Genomic DNA, 27,509 nt, shown 5'->3' on the forward strand with positions numbered 1-27,509 from the left:
ATTTAAAAAGAAAGAAATATATGATCTATCTTCTGTAGGAGGGTCCTGCCTATGATCTTTCCTCCTTAATACTAAGGAGACTGAAATTTCTCTCCTGTAGTCTCTTCAAAAAGAGGAATAATTTGATAACTGACAATTAATTGTTCTTTCCATTTCCACAGATGTACTCAAATACTTGATTAATATTATTTGGAGGCAAAAAAATCATATTAACCAAAAACATCTAAGGTACACTTTTTATGAGTATGCATAGCTGTTTTTTAAAAATATATTTTTATTGATTTCAGAGAGGAATCTGAAACTCAATATCCTTAGTTTTAAGAGTAATAAGTATTTATTTACTAGATTATTTTCTCACTGACCACTCATATTTAACTATAGAATTGGAAATTTATTATAGAAAGAAAATACATTTCATGAGATTCCAAAGCATCCCCCAAAATCAAATAGTTCAATAATTAAAAAAAATATTTTTTAGTAACCAGAACTCAGACTGAAAACATTTTCAGCTTTCAAAGTCTTCACCTTGAACATAACAGTTCTAATGAACGGTAGCTATTTTGCTTCCTACCTCTTGGTTAAATAGTGTCATCTTCCTGAAGATATATGCAGTGTTTCCTTCTTCCGAGTGGCAGGTGACTTGGTAGCATCCATAGGATGAACTTCCTGTGGGCTCTGGCCAATACTGGTGGCACTTCACCTAAAATCAATAAATTAAAAAAATAATAATATTTTAATATAACTTTCAAATTTACAGAAAAGTTACAAGAAAAACTTAATAAACTCTCATACATGCTGCACCTAGTTCTGTCAACTATTAACATTTCTTTGTCGTTTTTTTCTCTTCGTAATAATCTGTTTGGATATATTTTGAGACCGCAAATATCCTGTATACAATAAGCTTTCGCTCAATGTTTTACCATGTGTGATAAATTCTTGCCTGAATCAATTATTACTATAAGAATGGCAAGATGCTGCACTAATTTTAATATTTTTGGATTTAAGTTAACAATGAGAAAGAATCTTCAACTATAATGCCCAATGCAATCCATTTATTTTCACAATTAGAATTAAAAAACACACACAGCTTTATTGTTATAAAATTCACCCATTTAAACTACACAATTCAGCTTCCAGTCAAGATGGCAGTATAGGTAAATGCTGTGCTCACTTCCTCCCACAACTACATCAAAATTACAACTAAATTACAAAACAACTTTCATTCAGAACTGCCTGAAGCCTAGCTGAACAAAAGTCAAATAACTAAGGATATACAGACATCATGTCTAGACTGGTAGGAGGGGCGAAGATGCAGAATGGGCTGGTGCCACACCCACGTGTAACAGTTAAAAATCAGGAGGGATATTGGGGTTGTGGAGGGACCCCCTGAGGAGCAAGGGGTCCCAGTGCCACACCAACCTCCTGAGCAGTGTTTCAGTACTAGGAAGAGAAGTCCCCTTAACTTTTGCCTGTGAAAACCAGCGGGGATGTGGTTGAGTAAGACAGAGAGAGGGGCTGTTGGAGTCCCAGGCATTCCTCTCTTTTAAAAATTTAAGTTGACTTAATTTTTTCTATCACCAGGCGTTCCTATTAAAGGGCCCACACAGGGACTTACTTGGACTCACAGAAACTTGAAAGGCACCAGGGACACACAGGGAAGAACTGAATGGTCCAGTGGAGGCTGGAAGGGCAGCTTTCTCCCAGGTAGAAGTGCTGGCAGAGACCCTCGTTTCTTTGCTGAGCCTTCCCTCCATAGAGCCAGAAGGTGGGTGCCATATCTGAGTCTCCATCAACCTGGCTAACACTGTTGTGACTCTATGAGACCACCCCACCCAACTCGTGGGCCCACCCAATCTCTTTCCAGTGCCTTTTCCATATAAACAATTTTCCCAAAATCTCTCAAACAAGCAGCATCTGGCCTCAGTGTGCCCCGTACCTCTTGCTAAGTGGCACCAGTCCTGGCACTAGAGTCAGCCTGCTTCAGTTAGCAGCTTGGCCTCTCCTGGACACCTCTAAACTCAGGACAAATAGTAGCCACCTGCAAATCACTTTGTGCTCAGGTCTGGTGACCCTAGGCAGGGCACAGGCGGCACCCAGTGAATAGCTTCAGAAAACGTCAAAGCACCACCGCCCAACCACCTCCACAAGTGACACACTCAAGGTGTGGACCCAGCAGGCATCAGAGCCCTGCTGTAAAGTCCTGCTCTGTGGGGTCTGCCCCGGCACAGCTGATCCTGCAAGGTGGTCATAGTGAGTCCTTGTAGCCAAGTGGTCTGGGCATAAACCCTCCCTTTTAGGTGCCAACAGCAATCAAGGTTCAACTACAACAGGAGGGGGTACTTAGCCCACATGGGGGCGCACCGGGAGCAGCTTGGATGATTGGGAAGGCTGTGTCACTGGGCCCTACAAGACACCTATTATATAAGGCCAATCTACCAAGCCTGGGAGACGTAACAGCCCTACTTATTACATAGGAAAAAACACAGGAAGGCAGCCAAAATGAGGATACAAAGGGACATGTCCCAAATAAAGGAACAGAATAAAACTCCAGAAAGAGAACTAAACAAAATGGAGACAATCTGTTGGAAGTAGAGTTCAAACACTGGCTATAAGGGGGCTTAATGAACTTAGGGGAAGAGTGGATGAACTTAGTGAGAACTTCAACAAATAGATAGGAAATATAAAACGGAGATAAAAAACATAATAATGGAGATAGAAAACAGAAAAAAGCACTAATCAGAAATGAAGAATATAATAAATGAAATAAAGAATACAGTACAGGGGGCTCTGGCAGGTAGCTCAATTGGTCGTCCTGATACGCCAAGGTTGATCCTGGTCATGGCACATACAAGAATCAACCAATGAATGTATAAATAAGTGGAACAACAAATCAATGTTTCTCTTTCTCTCTCTCTAAAATCAATCAATCAATACAAAATAAAAAGAATACATTACAGGGAACCAACAGCAGAGGACAGATAAAGCAGAGGATCAAATCAGTGATTTGGCAGATAAGGAAGCAAAAACACCCAATCAGAACAGAAAGAAAAAAAAAAAATCCAAAAAATGAGGACAGTATAAGAAGCCTCTCGGACAACTTCAAGCGTACCAACACTGCTTAATTAGACCTGTTTTCTGATTTAAACTTTTACCAGGAGAAGAGAAAGAGCAAGAACTTGAAACATATTTGAAAAAAAATAACAACAGAAAACTACCATAACCCAAAATAGGAAGCAGATATACAAGTCTGGGAAGCCCAGAGAGTTACATACAAGATGAACCCAAAGAGGCCCCCACCAAGACACATCATTAAAATGCCAAAGGTTGCCCTGGCTGCTGTGGCTCGGTTGGTGGGAGTGTAGTCCTATAGACCAAGAGGTTGTGGGTTCAATCCCTGGTAGAGGTGTGTGTGGAGAGGGGGGGGTGGAGGGGGGAGGATGCAACCAATTGATGTTTCTCACATTGGTGTTTCTTGCGCTCTCTCTCATCAATAACAACAATAACAAAAAAGCCGAAGGTTAAAGACAAAGAGAGAGAGGAAATGATGAACAACATAGACTGAAGAACAAGAACAGCATTGATCAGACTGTCAGATCTCAGAGGGAAGGTAGGGGAGAGTGGGGACAAGGGAGATAGATCAACCAAAGGACTTGTGTGCTTGCATATGAGCCTAACCAGTGATCACGGACAACAGGGGGATGGGGGCATGCGTGTGGGGGGTTTGGAATGGGAATGGGGGGTTGATGACAAATATGTGATACCTTAATCAATAAAGTAATTAAAAAAAAAAACGAAAAAAAAAAAAAAAAGACAAAGAGAGATGATTCGTAAAAGCAGCATGAGGAAATTAATTAGTTATTTACAAGGGGGTTCCCATAAGACTGTCAGTTGATTTCTTAATAGAAACTTTGCAGACCAGAAGGGATTGGCAAGAAATATTCAAACTGATGAAAAGAAGGACCTATAACCAAGATTACAATTGAAGGAGAGATAAAAGAGCTTCCCAGATAAGAAAAAACTAAAGAAATTCATTACCACCAAACCAGTATTACAAGAAATATTCAAGGATCTTCTCTAGAAGAAGGGGAAAAAATAGATAAAAATTATGAATAAAAATGGCACTAAATATCCATCGACAATTACTTTAAATGCAAATTTATTAAATGATTCAAACAAAACACATATTGTGTCTGAATGGACAATAATACAAGACATTATATTCGCTGTCTACAAAAGACTCACTTCAGATCAAAAGACATACACAGAATGAAAATAAAAGGACATTTCATAAAAATGGAAATTAAAAAAAAAGCTGGGGTAGCAATATATATACTTTTAAAAAAAGGTTATAACAAGAGACAGGGAGGGAACCAGCAATTCTACTTCTGGGTATTTATCTGAAGAAACACCACACACAAAATTAAAAAGATATATATGTCCATATATTCACTGAAACATTATTTACAATAGCCAAGATATGGAAGCAACCAAGTTGTTCATAAATAGATGAATGGATAAAGAAGAAGAAATGCATATATATGATGGACTATGATTCAGGCATAAAAAAGAATAAAACTTTGCCACCTGCAACAACAAGGATGGACCTAGAGGGTACTGTGCTGAGTGAAATAAATCAGACAGAGAAAGACAAATGACAGAAGATATCACTTATATGAGGACTCTAAAAACTAAAATAAACAATTAGAACAGAAACAGACTCATAGATACAGAGAACATTTTGATGGTTGCCAGATGCAAGGGGGTTTGGGAGAATGGGTAAAATAAGTGAAGGGATTAAGAAGTACAAATTGGTAGTTACAGAATAGTCATAGGAATGTAAAGTAGAGCATAAGAATATAGTCAATAGTACTGTAATAACTTTGTATGGTGTCAGACGGGTAATAGAATTATCCGTTTTATCACTTCGTAAGTTATATAAAATGTCTAATCACTGGTTTGTACACCTGCATCTAATATAATATTGTACACCAATTGTAATTGAAAATTTTTTTTAAAAAGTACACAATTCAATTGTTTTTAATATATTCACAGAGCTGTGCAACCATCACCACAATCACTTCATCACTCCCAAAAGAAATCCCATACCCATTAGTAACCACTGTGCATTCATTCCTCTATCCTACTCCTCTTACCCAATTCCAGACTTAGACAAGCACTAATCTACTTTCTGTCCTCTATGGATGTAAAGGTTATAAAAAAGACTAAATCAATGTGAACATTTTGACTATAAGTATATGCAATGTAATTTGAGGAAGGTCCAAGCAATGTGTAAGATTCAAGTATGACTTACTCTGCCACGTTCAACTTGTGTGGTCAACATTACAACCATGGAGGAGCCTTGTTCCCAAGTCATCTGCCAAAAATCTGAACAAGTGTGTGGTAATGGCCCTTGACAAGCAATGTACTGATTTATAATGCTAGAAGAAGGAATTTCCATCTTAAAAGAAAAAGACATGAAAATAAAATCTTTTAATACTTTTTACTATTATCAAGCATATGAAAATCGTCCACGAAATAATTGAATGCAACTAATCTCAATAAACTGCAAAGTCAGTACAACAAATCTTTAAATAAAAATAATTTTTTTTTAATCTTCACCTGAGGACATGCTTAGAGAGAGGAAAGGAGAAAGGGAGGGAAGGAGAGGCAGAGAGGGGGGCGGGGACAGGTAGAGGAGAGAGAGAGAGAGAGAGAGAGAGAGAGAGAGAGAGAGAGAGAGAGAGAAACATCAATTGGTTGCCTTGCGTGCCCTGACCGAAGATGGAACCCAGAACTTGGGTATATGCCTTGACTAGGAACTGAGCTGGCAACCTTTCAGTGCACAGGATGATGCTCAACCAATTGAGCCACTCCTGCTAGGAAGCACAACAAATCTTTATCAACACTTTATTTTACCTGTAGAAGAAATTTCTTGGCAACAGCCAATATACATATATATATATATATATATTCCAATCAGTAGAAACAGAAATCCAAGTATTTTTTAAAGCTGTTATGGTTTTAAGAGAAGTTTTACAGAGAACCCAGTTTCAGAGGTGGAGACTTGGTCTCTAAACACTTACTGGTAAAATTTGTGAGGAGCAAAAGTTCTGCCATTTTAGTTTAGATTTTATATAATATACTAGAGGCCTGGTGCACGAATTCGTGCACACTGAAAGGAAATTTATTAGAAGAAATATTTTAATATTGCTATTCGCCTTTTATAATAGAAGAGTCAACCAAATTCACGATTGACAATGACAAATCGAAACACACGCATGCCACATTTTAAAATTTCTGTGCTTGTTAGTGATTTCACTGTTTAAAACAGTCCCCAAGTGCTGAAGTGATGCCTACTGTTGTAAGTGTAAAGAGGCCATGAAATGCCTTATGGAGAAAATACACATTAAATAAGCTTCCTTCAGGCATGAGTTATAGCGCTGTTGGGTGTGAATTCAATGTTAATTAATCAACAATGTGTATTAAATAAGGTATCTTTAAATCGAAGCAAGGTTATGTATTGATCAACTGACAAAAATGTTGTAAATAGAGGCTCATGGGACCCTAACCCATATATTTTTCCCTTGCAGCAAGGATTCAGTATTTGCTAATTCAGGGTTAATAAAGACTCTATAGATACCACAAATAACAAGAATTGAATATATTTACAAAAAGTGATATATTTGATTTATATAAATCTAGGGGGGTAGTGTTTAGATGGAATAAGATTGGCCATCCTATATAATAAAAGGCTAATATGCAAATCAACCGAACTGTGGAATGACCAGTCGCTATGATGCGCACTGACCACGGGGGGCAGATGCTCAACGCAGGAGCTGCCCCTGGTGGTCAGTGCGTTCCCACAGGGGGAATGCTGCTCAGCCAGAAGCTGGGCTCACGGCTGGTGAGTACAGCGGCTGTGGCAGGAGCCTCTCCTGCCTCCGCAGCAATTCTAAGGATGTCTGACTGATGGCTTAGGCCTGCTCCCTGGGCCTAAGCTGGCAGTCAAACATCCCCTGAGGGCTCCTGGACTGCAAGAGGGTGCAGGCTGGGCTGAGAAACCTCTCTCCTGCAAGTGCATGAATTTCGTGCACCGGACCTCTAGTTTGTTGATAGTTCTCGAAGCTGGGTAACAAGTTTATGGTTGGGGGGGCTCTTCATACTGTTCTACTTTTGAATAGATTTAAAAATGCCATACTTTTTTTTTAAAAAAAGTATTCCCTATGAACCATCTTTGCATATCCTTCATTGTTTTCATTGCATTGTATTTATTTTTCTTATTGACTTATAGAGCTCTTTATATATATTGATGAAATAAGCCCTTTATACTACTAAAAATTCAGTTTGTCATTTGATTTTAGTACTTTTCAAAGCATCCCCCAAATTAAAATTTATACATTGCCCAACTCATCAATCTTTTTTTTATAGCTTAGACATGTACCTAAGCTTAGAAAAACCTTCTCCTTCCTGAGATTTTAAACAATTCTCACCTATTCCTCCAAGTATTTTCTTGTCCGTTTCATACATTTATATTTTGATACATCTAAACTGTATGCTGACCTCAATAGTGTGTAAAGTGTTTATAGATCAATTATATGATGTATGGATTTGTTTCAAAACAATGTGGATGTGTGGGGGCATGGTGGGAGGATACGTGAAACAAAGTTGGCCATTAGTTGGTAACTGTCAAAGCTGAGTCATGTGTATAAATTCATTCAGTTTACTTTTTCTCTATTTTTGTATGTTTAAAATTTTCTATAATACAAAGTAAAAATAGTAATCCCTTTTTTGCTCCACGGGAGTGGGAGGAGACCTCCTTACCATGGTATATTCCAGACACCTAATTCATTCACTAGATCATCAGTTTTACCTTAAATTATTTAAAAGGCTATCTCTACCATAAACAAATTTCTAGTCTTTATTTCAGCCTATTTCTAGACTAGATTATTCCATTCCACTGTTCTATGTATATATTACTACTAGAGGCCCGGTGCACGAAATTCGTGCACGGGGGTGTGTGTCCCTCAGCCCAGCCTTCACCCTCTCCAATCTGGGACATCCCTCTCACAATCCAGGACTGCAGGCTCCCAACTGCTCGCCTGCCTGCCTTCCTGATCGCCCCTAACCGCTTCTGACTGCCAGCCTGATCACCCAGTAACCACTCCCCTGCCAGCCTGATTGATGCCTAACTGCTCCCCTTGCCAGCCTGTTTGCCCCAAACTGCCTTCCCCTGCAGGCGTGGTCACCCCTAACTGCCCTCCCCTGCAGGCCTGGTCCCTCCCAACTGCTCTCCCCTGCTGGCCTGATCGCCCACAACTGCCCTCCCTCGCAGACATTGTCCCTTCCAACTGCCATCCCCTGCTGGCCATCTTGTGTCCACATGGGGGCAGCCATCTTGTGTGTTGGAGTGATGGTCAATTTGCATATTACCCTTTTATTAGATAGGAGAGAGGCCTGGTGCACAGATGGGGACCAGCTGGTTTGCCCTGAAGGGTGTCCCGGATCAGGGTGGGGGTTCCCTTGGGGCGTGGGGCGGCCTGGGCGAGGGGCCTGTGGTGGTTTACAGGCCGGCCACGCCCCCTGGTGACCCAAGCGGAGGTCTTGGTATCTGGGATTTATTTATCTTCTATAATTGAAACTTTGTAGCCTTGAGCGGAGACCAGGGCTGCGGGAAGCTTGGCTTCCTCCATCACCAGAGAAATCCAAGCCTCTTGCTCACTCCGTGGCCACAGCCATCTTGGTTGGGTTAATTTGCATACTCGCTCCTGATTGGCTGGTCAGCGTGGCTTGTGGGTGTAGTGTAAGTATGGTCAATTTGCATATTACTATTTTATTAGATAGGATGCCAGTATCAAACTATTTTTTAACATTACTTTTATAATATTTTTCAATATCTGAAAGTTTAAATATTCTCTCAAGGTTAGGCTTTTAACAAAATGGAATAAATCTCAGTTTATAGTGGCCCTTCTTATACCAATGACATAATAAAAATAAACTTACATTTATATAATTTGCATTGATATAGTCTTCATTACCCTTTAAAATGACCCGTGTAGCATCATCTGAAAAAATTTAAAAAAATATATTTTAGTAAAGTTATGTTTAAAAGATTAAAGCCTAATATGCAGAAATCATAGATACTTACAAGGCGAAATATCTCTGTATCTATTTTTGGAAATATTCTGAGGTAATTTGGCACAAGACATTGTCATTCCAGGTTTTTTCCGATATAGTTGCTAAAACAAAACAAAACAAAAAGGTACGAGTTCAGCAAGCCAACAAAAGTTTCATTTTGTTTTTCCAACTTGTTCCTATGCTATGAAACAGGTTTTTTTTTTTTTCTTAGAATACCTCATCTATACAATGATGTACCTTAGGCTGATAGGATATTAAACCAGATTTGCAAAGCTAAATTCTGTACAAATTCTGATATGAATAATATATCATATTTTAGAGAATGGCAAAATAAATGAAAACAATTTTTCTTACAGCAAAAAGTACCTGAAGTTTTAAACAGAAAATCTGCAGAAAACATTTAGCTTTTATTTACTTTGTAGATATTTAAAGTATATGAACCCAGAACTTAAAGAAGCAAGCAAAACTGACAGGCCCTAAATGTTTTTTTTAGTCACAAATGTTTTAGTCAGTTATCTGTAACATATACTTCATAGCAACAAATACTAATGATAGCTAATTACACTGACAAAACTTAAAGGTTAAATATTACAAGGTACAAGTTATTTTCCTTTAACTCAGGATTTTTAAGTCTGCAATTGCCTACCTTCATCTGCCAACTTTCACAAAAACAGTTATTTAATTACAGATTGAGCGTCAGCCTGCGGACTAAAGGGTCCCAGTTTGATTCCAGTCAAGGGCACATGTCCAGGTTGCGGGCTCCATCCCCAGGAGGGGGAATGCAGGAGGCAGTCAATCAATGATTCTCTCTCATCATTGATGTTTCTCTCTCTCTCTCCCTCTCCCTTCCTCTCTGAAATCAATAAAAAAGAAAAAAAGAAAGAAATCATACAATATTGCCCTGGCTGGTGTGTCTCAGTTGGTTGGGCATAGTCCCGTACACTGAAAGGTTGCTGGTTCAATTCCCTGTCAGGGCACATGCTCAGGTTGCAGGCTTGATCCATCAGGGATGGATGTTTCTCTCTCCCCTTCCCAATTCTCTCTCTGAAAATCGAAATTAAAAAAATATTAAAAAAAAAAAAAAGAAAAGAAACCATACAATATTACTTACATCAAATTGTGTCAGGACTGTTCCCGTGATAAGCCCCTCAGCTAGCTGGATCATTGACTCCTGCAGGGAACGGTCATCCTGATGGACACTATCTAGTGGGGCCTTCTCAGGAATGTACTGGAAGTCTGGCTCAGTTTCTAGCTTTTCTTCCACTACATCATAGACAGCTAAGACCAAAAAAAATAAAATAAAAATTTTAATAAAGACACATGGAAAACTTAATGAATTGGGAAAAGAATTTACCAGATTTATTCTTTATGTGTCAAGAAAAATAATTTATTTATTCATAATTCATCAGATCTGAATCTGATGTCATGGTGTAGGGACAAACAGTGACTGTGGAGATGAAGAAATTTGCCGCACCTTAGAAGAAAAGAACAGTTCTTGGCTATAATTGCTGAAAATATTCATAACTTGAAGAGACATTAAGAAAAAGAGGAGCTGCCAAGAAGCAGCTTTGAAGAGACCTGCCCTAATTTGTGGGACCTAAGGCAAGATTACAAATAGAAGCCTATATACTATATGTCTACATATGAACGGTTATAAATGAAACAAGAGTTCTAAACAAAACATGTTTTCTCCTCTCCTTGACATATTTACAAAACAACCTGGGAGTCTGGATTTCAAATGAGAACCTAGGCCAGAATTCATGGCCATGGCAGTGTGAGGAGAGACAGACCCTAGACCCTGGCCTGTAGTCACCCTCTTTCTTTTCTTGACCTCAGATACATTAACACTAGAGGCCCAGTGCACGAAATTTGTGCATGGGAGGGGGTGTGTGTGTGTCCCTCAGCCCAGCCTGTACCCTCTCCAATCTGGGACCCCTGAGGGATGTCCGATCCTGGTGGGATCCGGCCTAAACGGGCAGTCGAACATCCCTCTCACAATCCAGGAATGCTGGCTCCCAACCACTCGCCTGCCTTCCTGTCTGATTGCCCTCGCATGCCTGCCTGCCTGATTGCCCCTAACCGCTTCTGCCTGCCAGCCTGATCACCCCCTAATCACTCCCCTGCCAGCCTGATCGATGCCTAACTGCTCCCCTGCTGGCCCGATTGCCCCTAACTGCCCTCCCCAGCTGGCCTGTTTACCCCTAACTGCCCTCCCCTGCTGGCCTGGTTCCCCCCAACTGCCCTCCCCTGCTGGCCCTCCCCTGCTGGCCTAGTCACCCCTAACTTCCCTCCCCTGCAGGCCTGGTCCCCCCAAACTGCCCTCTCTCCTGCAGGCCTGGTTCCCCCCAACTGCCCTCCCATACTGGCCTGGATGCCCCCAACTGCCCTCCCCTGCAGGCCCGGTTGCCCCCAACTGCCCTTCCCTGCCGGCCTGGTTGCCCACAACTGCCCTCCGCTGCAGGCCTGATCCACCCAACTGCCCTCCCTTGCAGGCCTGATTCCCCCCAACTGCCCTCCCCTGCTGGCCTGGTCACCCCCAACTGCCCTCCCCTGCTGGTCTGATCATCCACAACTGCCCTCCCCTGCAGGCCATCTGGTGGCTGCCATCTTGTGTGCACATGGGGTCAGCCATCTTTGACCACATGGGGGTGGCCATTTGTGTGTTGGAGTGACAGTCAATTTGCATATTACTCTTTTATTAGATAGGATGGGAGAATATGAACACCCCAATCCATATGTAAGCTTGTTTATATATCTCTGCAAATTGCTGCATCTTAGCCATGCCTCTAGGGCTACATACATCATGTGAGCCACCTTGGCAGAATGGATTTGGGGAAAATGGGCACACAGACTCATAGAGCTATTTGGACAGAAAATCGAAGGTTGAAAATAGTGGTCTAGGAAGGATGAGGAAGTCACAGGTGATGGCCTGGCAAGTCCCCTTGCTCCTATAAAATCCTGACCCCACGATGGTGGTGGTGGTGGAAGGCAAGGTTGAAGGAGAGACAGAAAACAGCCCTCTAAAGAATGGAGTCAAGCTAGGGGTCCCTTATATCCTTGACTAAGAGTTTTGGTTCCTGCTCAATATGTATGTACTTTTGGGAAGAATAAATTTTGGAAATGAAGAACAAAAAAGCAAAAAGGTATGAATGCATATTGTCTAAGAAGAAATAAGATTTGAAGGGAAAAACTTTTTTTCTGATATTTTTGGCAAACATAATTTTAAATTTTGATTATGCAGTAAGTCTTCACTTGACATTGTTGATAGGTTCCTGGAAACAGTAATTTTAACAAAATGACTTATAACAAAACCAATTTTACCATAGGCTAATTGACAAAAACAAGAGTTAAGTTCCTATAGCATATTTCTGGTCACAAAAACATCACCAAAATTCTAAATAAAGATCCAAATAGCCCTGGCTGGTTTTGCTCATTGGTTAGAGCATCAGCCCAAGGACTGAAGGGCCTCAGGTTCAATTCTGGTCAGGGACACATACCTCGGTTGCAGGCTTGATCCCTGGCCCCCGTTGGGGCATGTGCGGGAGGCAACCAGTCAATGTGTCTCCCTCATATCAATGTTTTTCTCTCTCTGCCTCTCCCCTTTCCTTCCACTCTCTCTGAGAAAAAAAAAATCAATGGAAAAACTATCCTCAAGTGAGGATTAACAACAACAATAAAAAGTTCCAAACCACTTCTAATATTAAATATTGAAATAAATGTGAGCTATTCACAAATTTAATAAAAATTAATAAAGACAGGTAAAATAATTATTTTCCAACATGCTTATTCCAGTTCAGGATCGCAGGTGGCTAGAACCTCACCTAGCAGCTCAGGGCACCTAGACAGGATACCCTTCCATCACAGGGCCACTCACACACACATTCATACTTGCTCAGACTAGGACAAGGTAGAAACGTCAATTCACCTCACGTGCATATCTTTGGGATGTGAGAGGAACCCGAGGCAGCAGAGAAAACCCAGGTAGACATGGGGAGAATGTGCAAACTTCACACAGTGATGTGGCCAGGAATCTTTTTTTTCTCTCTCATCAATGTTATATCAGAATGTTAAATAAAATATTACTCAATGACCTGCTGTTTGTTATTTTAAGTAAACAAGGACAAGGTAGACCCTGAAAGTGAATACAGGTCCTGCCCATATTTTGACAATCCTATTCCCATATAATAAAGAGATAATATGCAAATTGACCATCACTCCAACACACAAGATGGCCCCCCCATGTGGTCAAAGATGGCCGCTCCCATGTGGACACAAGATAGCCACCACAAGATGGCCTGCAGGGGAGGGAAGTTGGGGGGAACCAGGCCTGCAGAGGAGGGCAGTTAGAGGCAATCGGGCCGGCAGGGGAGCAGTTAGGCGTCGATCAGGCTGGCAGGGTAGTGATTAGGGGGTGATCAGGCTGGCAGGCAGAAGCAGTTATGGGCAATCAGGCAGGTGAGTGGTTGGGAGCCAGCTGTCCTGGATTGTGAGAGGGATCCCAGATTGGAGGGTGCAGGCTGGGCTGAGGGACACCACCCCCCCTGCACAAATTTCGTGCACTGGGCCTCTAGTAAAATAATAAGAGAAAGACCTTTGTCATGACCTAGGTGGATTCCTCTCCTAATTTAAAGTACAAATGAGGTGATTTGTCCAAAAAAAAGTCCAAAAAAGCTAAGACTTTTCCATTATATGGGTGTGTACTAGTCATAAATTTGTGAGCAGAACTGAATGTCTAGGTGTCAAAATGTCCTCAACTATAAAATGGGGATGGCATGTATGTCACTGGATAGCTGTAAAGATTAAATAAGAATATACAAGAGTCCAGGTGCATGGAAAACATTTAAAAACTATTATTATTATTATCATTATGTTCTTTAACATCTGTTATCAAGAGAAAACAAAACTAAATAGAGAGGATGTTATCTTAGTATAAAATTTAAAATTTAAGTTGCTTACTTGACAGAAAGTGCCTAATAATGAATCACCTAAATATCAGATCTAAATGAATGAGTTCCTTGAAAAGTCAAAATAGAATGTTGTGTTGGAGTCCTGTGAATTTTCCTAGAATGCAAATTCTAGATCATGAAAGCAGAAAAACACAAAGTAGAAAAGATGAAATGAAAATGCCTATTTGTACCCAATAGGCAAAATGAGTTTTGCATTTTTTTCTTGCAATTTTTATAGGGTTTGGTGTGGTGTGGGAATAGGTAGAGTTCTAATTACATTTTACTTGAATATATACCATAGGTATATATTAAAAAACTGGTAATATAGCATTAACCAATAATTACTCTTATGGCTAAAACTATGATTAATAGTAAACTGTTCAGAACAAAACCAGAAGAGTATGTCTAATGCTGGGATACAGGCATATATGAATTTTTTCCAGAGGAGATTGATACAGTGTGGAGGGAACTTGAAACAATGCCATATGAATACTCACTGAAGGATCTGGGATTACTGAACTGGAGGAAAGGGGGAGGGTTTCTGGTAAAATCAGCTATTGTCAAAAAAAAAAAAAAACAGAAGGAAGAGGGATTAAATTTATTCTGGATAACACGAAGTGGAACAACAGGACTGAAGGAAGTTTGATTTTAGTTCCAATTAATAGTTCAAGCTATCCAAAGGGGGGATGAACGGCTTCATGAGCTACTGAATGCTCCGCACCGGCAGGACATTCTTGAGATCACTACTGAGGAACTCAAGCAGTCGGTAAAGGAGCCAGAACTTACAGCATTAGGGCTTTTCCAAGCCTGGGACTCTGACTCTGAATTAGCACGTTCGCTGTCCAGAGCAGGAGATGACATGATTAGGCTACTAGGCATTCTCTACTGAAAACACAGACAGGATTTAAAAAAAAATGACTTAACTGCAGCTTGTTACAGAGTTTTCTAAAAGTGGAACAGAGTTCAAAATTTACTAATTCATTCAACTATTATTTATTGATTATCTATTACTACTACTAGAGCAAGCAGGGGAAGGAGGCCATTTTAGCTATGGTAGTCAGGAGAGAAGGACTTTCTGAGGATGACATGTGACTTAAAACCTGAAGGAAGTGAGAGTATAAGTCATACAAAATCAGGAAAATCATACAAAATGTAGGCAGAAGGAATAGCAAGAAAGCCAGCATAGAACAGAGTGAGCAAGGCTGAGTGGTAGGCAAGGAGGCCAATAACTTACATTTTACTCCAAGTGTGAATGGAAGCCACTATACTTTGAGCAGGAAACTGACATGACAAGACAGGTTTAGGTTTAAAAGCCTACTCTGGCTGCTATTCCAGTAAGAAACACTAATAATTATGAAAAATATCCAGTGCTACGTAGACTACTTACCATTAGGCCGGACTAGAAGTACGAGTTCCCCAGAATGTCTCTCACAGCTAGCTTTAATAAACAGGACAACCTGGTCATGGGTATGTTCTGCAATGTCCCGACCATTGATCAGTACAACTTGGTCCCCTTCATTCAATCGAGGGACACAGAGGTCAGCCTGCAACATAATGCAAATAAGGTTTCAGATTTGTACATGGCTTTCTAAAAGTAAAGCACAAAATTTTATTTTATAGACTCTATAGTAGAATTAAAACTACATATAGAAAAACATCTATCCATTCATCTACTCAAAAACAAAACAGAAATCTAGCTTTCCCATGAAGATACTATACTTCTTTCTTTTTTCATTCAACAACTTTTCCCCTGAAGCCTTATTACATGCATAGCCATACAGATAAGACTAGTTATCTGGAGATGCCTAGATACAATCAGGCCTCACTTTGCACTATCCAGATATGTACAAATTTCAGTTACCACATTTAGTCAAGTAACACCTATCTCTCAACAACAAGGTGCAAATTTCAGTTTCCACTGTGAATGTATTAATTGTGAATAATTACATAAAATACAATCTTTGCTGCTAGATTGTAGTCCAAAACTCTCTACATAAATAATAGACACATCATGACCAATGCCCAAACATATCACTTCCTTCAATGTCTGCTGGTGATCTGTCGCTGGGCACCTGTTACTCAGTTCCTGCAGAGACAGCAAAGTGTATACTAGTACTTGTGCTGCCTCATCTCCCAACAATAAAACCACATAAAAATGGGTAAGAAACAGCTGATGGTGAAAATATACACTGCTACTGTTTAAGACAGTGGTTGCCAACCTTTCGGACCTCATGGACCACCAGTGGTCTGCGGACCACCAGTTGGCGATCGCTGGTTTAAGAGACTCTAGTTATACAGAGAAGGGGATTTAGTGAAGGGGAACTTATCAACATTAATGATGAAAGTGGGTATAATAAAAAAGGATTAAGTTTTTCTTGAGGACATGATGCTGGCATAAAACTTCTCATTAAAGGAAATCTTGGAGATATTTTACAACATTAAAAATGCAGAGGACTGCCTGGTTGGTGTGGCTCAGTGGCTGAGTGTTGACCTAGGAACCAAGAGGTTAAAGTTCAATTTTAGGCCAGGGTTCATGCCCGGCCTGTGCACTAGATCCCTAGTGGGAAGCATGCAGGAGGCAGCCAATCAATGATATTCTCTCACCACTGATGTTTTTATCTCTCTCCCCCTCTCCCTCTCCTTTCCTCTCTGAAATCAATAAAAGTTTACTTAAAAAAAATGCAGAGGATCAAACATTGGAAGTAAATTCAAACTTAGAAAGGATTATGACAATTTGTTAAGACAAGAAAGAATGCTCACTCTGTATTTTAATTTATATGATGAAAGGGCACAAGCCTATTCAAACCACTTATGATAAGTTTTCATGAAGAAATAAAATAGTTAAGTTCTTAATGTTTCTAATGTTTAGAATGACAGGACAGTAAATCAATATTAGTTTTACTTTTTTTTAAAAAAAATTAAGCACTGATTTCACAGATTTTATTTACTTATCCTCTTCTAAGGATATGCATTGATTTTAGAGAGGAGGAAGGGAATGGGAGAGAGAGAGAAAGAGAGACAGAGAGATATCATTTAGCTGCCTCCCATACGTGCCTCAACTGGGACTGAACCAGTAACCTAGGTATCTGTCTTGACCGGAAATCAAACCTGTAATCTTTTGGTGTATGGAATGATGCCCAACCAACTGAACCATCCGACCAGGGCTAGTTTTACTATTTCTCATTTCCCTAACATTTATAAGGGAAAGTAAGAGACATTTTAATGAAAAATTTAAAGGTCTTAGAAACAACCATAATTTCCCCCATTAGTTATCAAGGTCACTTTACATAGTTTCAGCTTGAATGGTCATTTTTAGGTCCTGTACTACTGTGCAAAGTGATGACTGCCTGTATTTTATTGAGAAAAATAAATAAGTAATTTAAATAAAAGAGATAAACAGAAATATGGACAGCACATTCCAGGGACAGCAAAAAGAAGGCATAGGAATAAAGTATGAAGGACGATAGGTCAGATACAGAAGGAAATGATGGGGTTGGACCTAACACAAAAAAAGGAACTTCCTGTTGCAAAAGCTTGAAGACTTGAAAACATGACTACTCAAATTCACTATAAACACAAAGTCAATAAAATCCAACATGATATATCATTAATGAAAAGAACCATATCCTCTACTGCTTATAAAATGTGTGCTCTGAGATACTTGAAACTCTGAAAATGGAGCAGATAGCTGCTCTGATTATAATAACAAAGAGCTGTGAAGATAAAAATGATATAAGTATACAAAATGTTAAAATCTGGAGAACTCAAATTTAAGGTTATGACCATTCTCTTTAGTTGCTTTTTTCTCTCCTTCTTGTAGTGAAGCAGATGATAGTCATATACACCTTCTGTGTATTTGTAGTGTGATACTTTTATGTATCAATTTGGTCCAAGTTTTTGTAAATGTCTTCAAGATACCCAAAGAGTGGTGAACTGGAAGATATTAATGGTACTGGGAGAAAAGGGTTATAGCGAAAAAAGTTACCTTACTTTGTGGATAGTATACTTAATGAAAAGAGGAGGTAGTCTATGTGCTAAGGAGAAGATAGTTATGAATCTCTAACTGTACCTTAATATAGCCACTGATATTCCAAAGGATTAAGGCTAAAAGGGCAGTATTAACCAAAATGCTATATCTAACATGCAGAGATTTTTTTTTTAACCCACTATCATTGAAGAGAAAGAACTCTCTCATGCTTAATCTGCTTTTGTCAGTTATGTTTACAATTTTTTATTTGCATTTCATTCTGATCTGGAAAGTCCAGATGAACTGTATATTAAAATAAATTTTATTGCAGAAACAGCTATTGGCTCAAAGATGATCACATTGGAACAAAAATTTGACTTTAATTGGGAATTATTTTATCCATTTCAGAAGGAGTACAATTAAAAAAAACATGAAAATATTTAAAACTCTTTCCTCCCCTCCACCCCCAATCACTTAAAATGAGGTTTCCAATGGGAAGATTGTGATGGTCTCCAAATTAGTAAAATAATATATAAATGATAAATTTCTATTGTTTTAATTTGTCCTAAATTCAGCTAATATATATGGAACACAGTTCTATGTGGCAAAAAAGAAAATTTTACCAATAATCCGTATAGCCTAAAAAGAAAATTTAGAGTCACAGAATTCTGTTTGGAAGTGAACCTGTCTATAGAATGTTCCCTGAACATCCTTGACTTAATAACTATCCACATTCACTGCTCAGAAAAATCAATTATTTCTTTTGTGTCATTCACTGATCATTACAACTGGCATAATAAAAAAGGTTTATTGCATTTTCTAATTATAAAAGCAATGCATGCTCACTGTCATGATCTATTAAAAAAGGAATATAGAAGAAAGTGATTAATACCAGTAATCCCACTACTTGGATGAAACATTGTTAACCTTTTAATCATGTATCCAGACTTTTTAATACACATAATTTACATTTTAAAAAACTGGATCAAACATAAACGTAGAATTGTAATACTAATTTTTTGTAATATCTTCTTATGAACATATCTGCATACTAGTATAGAGCTACATCATCCTTTTCAATAGCTGCAAAGCAACACATAATGTATTTCACCAGCTCTAATGATGTACATTTGATTTGCCCCTGATTTTTGACTGTTATAAACAATACTACAGTGAACATCCTTGTATATCTTTTGTTCCCTAGCGCAACTGTTTCATTAGAGGCCATTCATTGTCAGGTCAAAAGATATATATTTAAGTTGCAATTAAAGTTTTTGTTTTTAGCAAAGTTATACATTACATAGTTTAAAAAGTTGACTAGAGCTGAAAGATTAAGAAACCATTTATCGTGTTCTTCCCTCCCATTCCCCCCTCTCTAGAGTCACCTTCTTTCAACATCTTACCTACATCTTTTGTGTTTATCTCAGTAACTGCACATATCTCCCCCATTTTGTTTTTCTTTAGTTTTCTATGTTAGACATTATCTATCTTACTACTTGATCAGAATTTAGCAGCCTTTTATCTCTTCATCTGCAGTCTGAAACATATACAGTTATCATTAAATATATACTAAATAAATAATTTTGGACTATTTTTCCCATCTTTGCCCCCATCCTTCATATGTGTAGTGGATTCAAGAGTAATTTTATACACTGTATCCCTGTCCTGTCCCCTCTGACCTCAAGATTGGTTTAAAAGAGGACATCTGACTCAAACTGGATCTGATTGGTTTATTTCCCAGGAGCCTGTAATTTGTACAGGCTTAATCGTTTTGGGTTGCTGAGCTGGTAATATGTAAATATGGAAGTTACTCATAGTCATATCCTACCATGTGTACTGAGGACAAAATAGCAGTAGCTATACAATTTTAATTTAGCAGAGATTTAGGAGTCATAATTATATCTGAAGGCAGAGTGTGTCTGGTGGTGTGATATTACAGGACTTGACCTGAAGCTGTCACTAAATACACTATTTTTATTCAGACTAACGTATTTGAAGTGGCTTGAGAGATGTCGCAGATTCAGTGTACAAAATGGTTTGAACTGAGAGAAGAATGGGACATTCACATAAGAAATTTAGATAAAAAGTAGAGAGTGATGGATGAGTTCTTTCTGGAGGTGAGACTATGTTCCTGTGCTTGGTTTTATGAGACACCTATGTAGCTCTATGTTATTTTTTTTGTTCTTGATGAAGCAGTAAAAACAATTAACTTAATCTCAATCCTTGAATATGTACCTTTTAATATATGACAAAATGAAAACTGCACATAAAACACTTTTGCACCAAACTGAAGTATGATAGAGTCTAAGGAGAAGCTGTAGTTATGTTGGCAGGGATATTCCATAAGTAAATGCCCTATTATTTGCAACCAACAAAGTCCTTCAAAATCAAAACCATATATTATGGTATCCTTAATTAATCCTGACTCTGATCTTCAAACTAACTTTGAGGTAGCTGCAAAGCACCAAAAAAGACATAATGACCTCTTTCTCTCAAGCTGCTGATTTATATACCTTTCTTAGGGGCAGGGAGATAAGTTAAATGATAAAGGGTGCTGACTGAAAAGTCCTTGAAGACCATTTAGGTAAAGTAGGCAACAACATAAACGTAAATTTGAAAGCCATATTTGCTGTATGGAAGAGCAATAAAGATAATGCAGCCATAATTAATTAAGAGCTGTCCTTATGATGAGCATGAAGTTCATGAGTGCTGAGCTAAATAATGGGAACAGGGGAAGTCATCATAATGGGTTCCTAAAATATTTTCTCCCTTTCTGTTTAGAATGTTCATAATAAAAATTGTCCTTATAAGAAAAAAATAATCACTGGTAATATTTATATTTAAACTAAGTTTTTTTTAAACATAAGAAGGCAAATAGAATATAAGTAAACAATTCTAAATGAAAAAACAAGCCAAAAAAAAAACCCACAAATAAAAAATATACCTCCTGTCTACATTTAAAAAAATATATCTTTTTACTGATTTCAGAAAGGAAGGGAAAGGAAGAGAGATAGAAACATCAATGATAAGAGAGAATCAGCCGAAACCGGTTTGGCTCAGTGGATAGAGCGTCGGCCTGTGGACTCAAGGGTCCCAGGTTTGATTCCGGTCAAGGGCATGTACCTTGGTTGCGGGCACATCCCCAGTAGGGGGTGTGTAAGAGGCAGCTGATTGATGTTTCTCTCTCATCGATGTTTCTAACTCTCTATCCCTCTCTCTTCCTCTCTGTAAAAAATCAATAAAATATATTTTTAAAAAAATGATAAGAGAGAATCATTGATCGGCTGTCTCCTGCATGCCCCCCACTGGGGATCAAGCCTGCAACCCAAGCATGTGTCTGACTAGGAATCAAACTGTGACCTCTTGGTTTATAGGTAGACACTCAACTTCTGAGCCACACTGGCTGGGCTCCTATCTACATTTTGCTGTTTAAGGAGTTATTCTGATAGGATCTATTTACACTTTAGAAGCATTGGAAGTCATACACCAGCTTCTTTGTAAAAACAAGGATTTTAAAAACTCTTATAAACAGGGCATAAATAAAAACTAACTTTTCAGCAATTTAAGATATCCAACCAACAACAGTAGATACTTGACAAATTAAAAGAATGATTATTTCCTTTTTAACTAATTAAAATAAGTACATATTCTTGAAAACAGGATTTACTTGGGAGATTTAGATAACTCACAGGTGTTCCTGGTGCTACTCGGGACACGATCACAGGCATCTTCTGATCATATCCTCCCTTAAAAACAGAGCAAATCAAATATTAGCAAAATAAAAACATCTTAACCTTTTGCACTCAGATGTCGAGTGTGACTCGACACGGTTAGCATTAGAATAAAGGAATGGAGAAAAAAGCAAGCGAGTGCAAAGGGTTAATTTAAAAACTGAGTACAATATAAATTTTAGATTACCTTTACATTGAAACCAAATCTTCCATTTTCATCAGGTTTCATTCTGATTAGAACCAGATTATCATGTGGAATACCACCATTAGGCTAAAAAGACAAATATAAATAACTTGTAATTTTCTTCACTTATAATCTATCCTTTACATACACATGAAGTATGCTTTTTTGTATGTTGACATTATCTATAGTACATAAAGAATCAAAATTTAAATTAAAATGTTAACTCAGAAAAGTACATTTTGAATAACAGGACTTAGGGAATGGCGTGTTACCCCAACTAGATCTATTTTCTCATGCTTTTATGCCACTGCATGCTAGACTATAAGTGCCAAGAGAGACAGGAGCTTTATCAATTATTATTTTTAAATTAATTCTTAGAGAGAGAGGAAGGGGGAGAAAGAGAGAAACATCAATTTGTTTTACCACTTATTTAACCTGGCTTAAAGCTTTGCATGCAGCAAGTGCTCATAGTGTTACATGAATTCATGTTACTCCCTCTACTTTTAAAAAACAGCCTTATTGAGATATAATTCACATACTATTGACTTTACCCAATCAAGGTGTGTAATTCGATAATTATTACTATAGTCACAGAGTTGTACAAACATCACTACCATTTAATTTTAGAACATTTTCATCACCTCCAAAAGAAATCCTGTATCCATTAGCAGTCATTCCCCAACCCCTCACACCATTCCCTAAGTCCTATTCAACTACAAATCTATTTTCTGTCTCTATAGATGTGATTATTCTGGACATTTCACTTATATAAAATTATATAATACTAGAGGCCCAGTGCACGAAATTCGTGCGGGGGGGGGGGGGGGGGGCAGGGCGGTGAGGGGTGTGTGTCCCTCAGCCCAGCCTGCACCCTCTCCAATCTGGGACATCTCTCTCACAATCCAGGACTGCTGGCTCCCAACTGCTCGCCTGTCTGCCTGCCTGATTGCCCCTAACTGCTTCTGCCTGCCAGCCTGATCACCCCTAACCACTCTTCTGCCAGCCTGATCGATGCCTAACTGCTCCCCTGTCAGCCTGATTGCCCCTAACTGCCCTCCCCTGCCGGCCTGGTCACCCCTAACTGTCCTCCCCTGCAGGCCTGGTCGCCCCCAACTGCTCTCCCCCGCTGGCCTGGTCACCACTAACTGTCCTCCCTTGTCAGCCTGGTTGCCCCTAACTGCCATCCCCTGCTGGCCTTGTTGCCTCCAACTGCCCTCCCCTGCAGGCCTGGGTCCCCCCTCAACTACCCTCCCCTGCAGGCCTGGTCGCCCCCAACTGTCCTCCTCTGCCAGCTTGGTCACCCCTAACTGCTCTCCTCTGCAGGCCTGGTCCCTCCCAACTGCTCTCCCCTGCTGGCCATCTTGTGGTGGCTATCTTTGACCACATGGGGGTGGCCATCTTGTGTGTTGGATATTACCTCTTTATTATATATAGGATATGGTTATTTGTTATTGGCTTCTTTTACTTACCAGGTTTTATGCCTGCTCTTTGAGGGTAAACATCTGGCTAATTCTTACTTATTCCTTCAAGACACAGTCAGAGATGATCACTTCTGGGAAGTCTTTCCTTAATCCCACAGCAGCATTAGTTATTTTTCTATACTTGTAAATTCTCTATAACCACTTCTAATTATAGAACTTATATTGCCTTCAAATTGTCTTCCTACGTGCTTGCTCTAGATCCCATCCTCTCTTCCATACTCAACAATATTGCTATAGCAATTCTCTACCCCCCTGCCTTATTCATTTCCCTCATCCTCTGGGAAATACTCTTATTTCTCCCATTAAAACAACAACAACAACTCCTCTTCTCCAACTCCACTTCCCCATTTGGCTACTGCCCTTTCTTTCCTTCCTCTTACTGCTAAACTTTTGTTTTGTTGTTGTTGATTACCTCTCACCCATCCAACCTCCCCCACCTTCTGAGATTCCGCACTCTGTTCCATGATTCCATGTCTCTGGGTCCATTCCGTTCATCAGTTTATTTTGTTACTTAGATTCCACGTATGAGTGTGATCATGTGATACTTGTCTTTCTCTAAATTTCTTGAAAGAGTGTTTCCATTTGCTGTCCCTCTCACTCCACCCTAGAGTCGGGTTTTCACCCCCAGTATTTCACCAAAACTGTTCCAATTACGGTCACCAGAGGTTTTCACTTTGTTCCAGTGTTCAATTCTCAGTCCTCATCTTACGTGACTTACCAGTAGCATTTGACAAAGTTGATTATTATTTCTGTGACTTTCTTCTCACCAGTCAGTTGACTACATTTCTATCTGTGTGTCCTCAGTCTCAGTTGCTATTTTATTTATTTTTTTAAAATCTCCCTCCTGTTTATAATTTAGAGGGCCAAAGCTCAATTTCTAGAATCTCTTATTTAGAAATCTATACACAACACACCTCCTTGGTGATTTCTTCCTACCTCATGGTTTAACATATTGTCTATATACCATCAGTTTTCAATGTGACAACTCTAGCTTGAACCTCTCCCTTCAACTCCAGAATCCCATCTCCAAATGGATTTCTAATAGACATCTAAAATTTAGCATGTCCAAAACTGAGCTCCTGATATTCCACCCATACCTGCTCTACCTGTAATCTTTCAGATCTTAATAAATGGAAACTTCACCTTTCTAGTTGTTCAGGGCAAAAACCTTGCTTCTATCCTTGATCTCTCTCTAGTACACCACAACTAATCCATCAGCATATTATGTTAGTTTTACTCTAAAAACATATCCAGAATACAGTCATGTCTTATTCCTTCTATGGCTACCACCCTGGTCCAAAGCACCATTGCTTGTTTGAAATACTTCAATATGTTATAACAACTATCTCTACTACCCTGCTCTAAGGCTATTTTTAATAGAACAGCTAGAGTGAAACTGTTAAAACTTAAGTCACATTATGCTACTTCTCTCCTCAGATCTATATGTGCATTTGGTTCCTACCTCACTCAGGGTTTAAAACAAAGTCTTTATTTTATAAGACAAGGCTTTCACGATCTGACCCTGTTCTGGACCCATCTCCTCCTCATTTGCTGATTTTGCTCTAGCCACATTGATTTTCTTGATGTTCCTTGATTGTATCAGTCATAACCCTGCCTTTGTATCTACCATTCCCTCGGCTTATCTATATGGCTTACCACTAAGTTCATTCCTGGCTATATTATCTAAAATTGTAACATTCTTGAAACTTCCTAGGCCTTCTGGCTTTATGTTTCTCCCTAGCATTTATAATATCTAATATGCTAAATACTTAAATTATGTGCCTTGCTTACTATTTGTTTCACCCTTATCCCCAGTATGTAAGTTCCTTGAAGGCAAGGTGTTTTGTTTGTTTGTTTGTTTTGTTTTTTCCCCCCATAAAATCCTCAAAGCCCACAACAATGCATGGCATACAGCAGGTACTTAATAAAGACATGAATGAAAAATAAAACTACACTGTAGATTATTTAACAGCAGAGACATGTCTTACTTGTCTCTGTATTCCTACTACCTACCAAGGTACCTTAGCACACAGAAATAACTATGAACCAATGAATGAATGAATGAATGATACAAAAGAATCACCACAGAGGTAACACTAAAGTTGCCATTTTTGGTAAGGATTCTTCTCTCTTTTTGATGTGTCTATGGTGGTGGAACAACAATAAGTGTGGGAGAATAGAGTGAGTGCCTCTTGCTTTCAACTTGACATAACATGGGAGGGCCATAGGTGGACAAACGAGAGGGCCACGTGTGCAATGGCTACCAGAAATTTCTGGCAGTGCCAAACTTGCTGTGGACCCTCTTCTCCCTGCATCTTATTTTATTTCCTGATGTCCCTATTAAGTTTCCTGAAATATACCCATATTTTGTCTGTCCTTATCCTTCTTCATGAACACTGTGTATCCTTAAAATTTATTGATAATCTCACTTTTGGTTTATTTACATCTATCTAAAAAAGCAATAAAAATTCGTAAATCAGGGGATTTTAACAATTTACCATTTGTTGTGGTAAAAGCATGCTCTATAAGGCAAAAGTACCAACATAATTCATAAATATAGTCAAAAGGTTGATGAAAATGATAGTCTATGCACTCAGTGAATTATAATCAAGTTAATGGTATTTAATGGACTATTAGCATTGGTTCTAGGAATGTGTTTTACAAGACTAAAATCAATATATATTTATTAAGAATTAACATCCAGAGCAATGAGCATTTTTATAAATGATGATAAAAGGAAATTCCAATTAGGTTATATCAAGTCATAATTTATGAGCAAACATATGATCCTATATAATAAAGAAGTAATATGTAAATTGACCCTCACAAGATGGCTGCCTACAACCAGGCCGGCAGGGGGGTTAGTGAGGGACGACCAAACGACTGAACAGCAGGCGACCAGACCGACAGGGAGGGCAGTTAGGGGCGATCGGGCTAGCACACAGAGGCAGTGAGGGGCGATCAGGCTGGCGGCGGGGGGACAGTTAGGGGCAACCAGGCAGGCTAGGTGAGCAATTAGGAGTCAGTGGCCCAGGATTGTGAGAGGGATATCCGACTGCCGGTTTAGGGGATTGGGCCTAAAGCGGCAGTTGGACATCCCCTGAGGGGTCCCGGAATTGAGAGGGTGCAGGCTGGGCTGAGGAACCCCCCCATGCATGAATTTTGTGCACTGGGCCTCTAGAGAAAAAGAGAAAATGCTACAAAACATGCCACTATACAAAAATAACTTCATTTATGATTTAAAAATTTCAAAGAAATATCAGATTTGAAACTACTTACAGTAGATTTTTCAGGGGAAGATGGAACATCAAATGCCTCGTTAATATGGTTTTCCAGATCTTGTTGAGAATGTGAATAATAAATTTGGTTCCAGCTGTTTTTCTTCGATTGTTTGGGTGGTAAAGCTGGAGGCTGCCCATCCCCAGGGGTCTCTTGTGATCTAGATAGGAAAAAGGAAAAGAATGAATATTTTGGAAGTTGCCTTACAGACTGTTATTTTAAAAGCTAGAGTCAAGCAACTCAGATATTTACAATGTCTAGTAAGAGACAAGCTTTAAATACCATATTGATTTGCAAATGCCACTGTTTAATGAAATATTTTCACATTTGAAGTTTAAATAGCACATATAATTTCCTACTTTATCAAATCTATAATCAATACTACATATAATAAAATCTATGTCAAGGGTATCCATGTGAAGATATTTATATTAATCTACTATAGCAGTGTATATACCTTTCCAAAAACCTTTTTAAAAAAGTTTTCAGTGCAGTCATACAAATAGCCAGGGAACAAGGCAGGCAAAGAGAAATCAGAACTGAGAGTTGAACCATTCCACAGGTAAAACAAATGGTAGTCTAGAGAAGTCAGGTGGCCCAATTTATTTAGAAATAAAACATGATTAAGGAAAGTAATGAACTCAATGCTGCAACAAGGATTAAAATCTGATTAAAAATGCTAAGATCAACAAAAAGACAAAACTGAATGAGACCTTGTTAGAATATAACTTAAGGGGGAAGATGTGAAAATCCAATTAACATTAGAGAACATAAGCCACAGTCTGT

The 27,509-nt window shown here is 39.0% G+C and overlaps 1 protein-coding gene across 1 annotated transcript in view; it reads right to left on the reverse strand.

Annotated features, from left to right (window-relative positions):
- Nucleotides 1-27,509, reverse strand: part of PTPN4 (protein tyrosine phosphatase non-receptor type 4) — a 246,720-nt gene that overhangs the window by 20,962 nt on the left and 198,249 nt on the right. Inside the window, exons 17-25 of the mRNA XM_054723364.1 lie at nt 26,724-26,883; nt 21,967-22,050; nt 21,738-21,794; nt 15,469-15,625; nt 10,247-10,413; nt 9,146-9,236; nt 9,001-9,062; nt 5,312-5,458; nt 572-700 (exon numbers count right to left, since the gene is read on the reverse strand). Of these exons, the coding sequence (XP_054579339.1) occupies nt 572-700; nt 5,312-5,458; nt 9,001-9,062; nt 9,146-9,236; nt 10,247-10,413; nt 15,469-15,625; nt 21,738-21,794; nt 21,967-22,050; nt 26,724-26,883 (1,054 nt within the window). The remainder of the gene's footprint in view (nt 1-571; nt 701-5,311; nt 5,459-9,000; nt 9,063-9,145; nt 9,237-10,246; nt 10,414-15,468; nt 15,626-21,737; nt 21,795-21,966; nt 22,051-26,723; nt 26,884-27,509) is intronic.

The sequence above is a fragment of the Eptesicus fuscus genome, chromosome 11 (assembly GCF_027574615.1).
Source record: "Eptesicus fuscus isolate TK198812 chromosome 11, DD_ASM_mEF_20220401, whole genome shotgun sequence".
Taxonomy (NCBI): domain Eukaryota; kingdom Metazoa; phylum Chordata; class Mammalia; order Chiroptera; family Vespertilionidae; genus Eptesicus; species Eptesicus fuscus.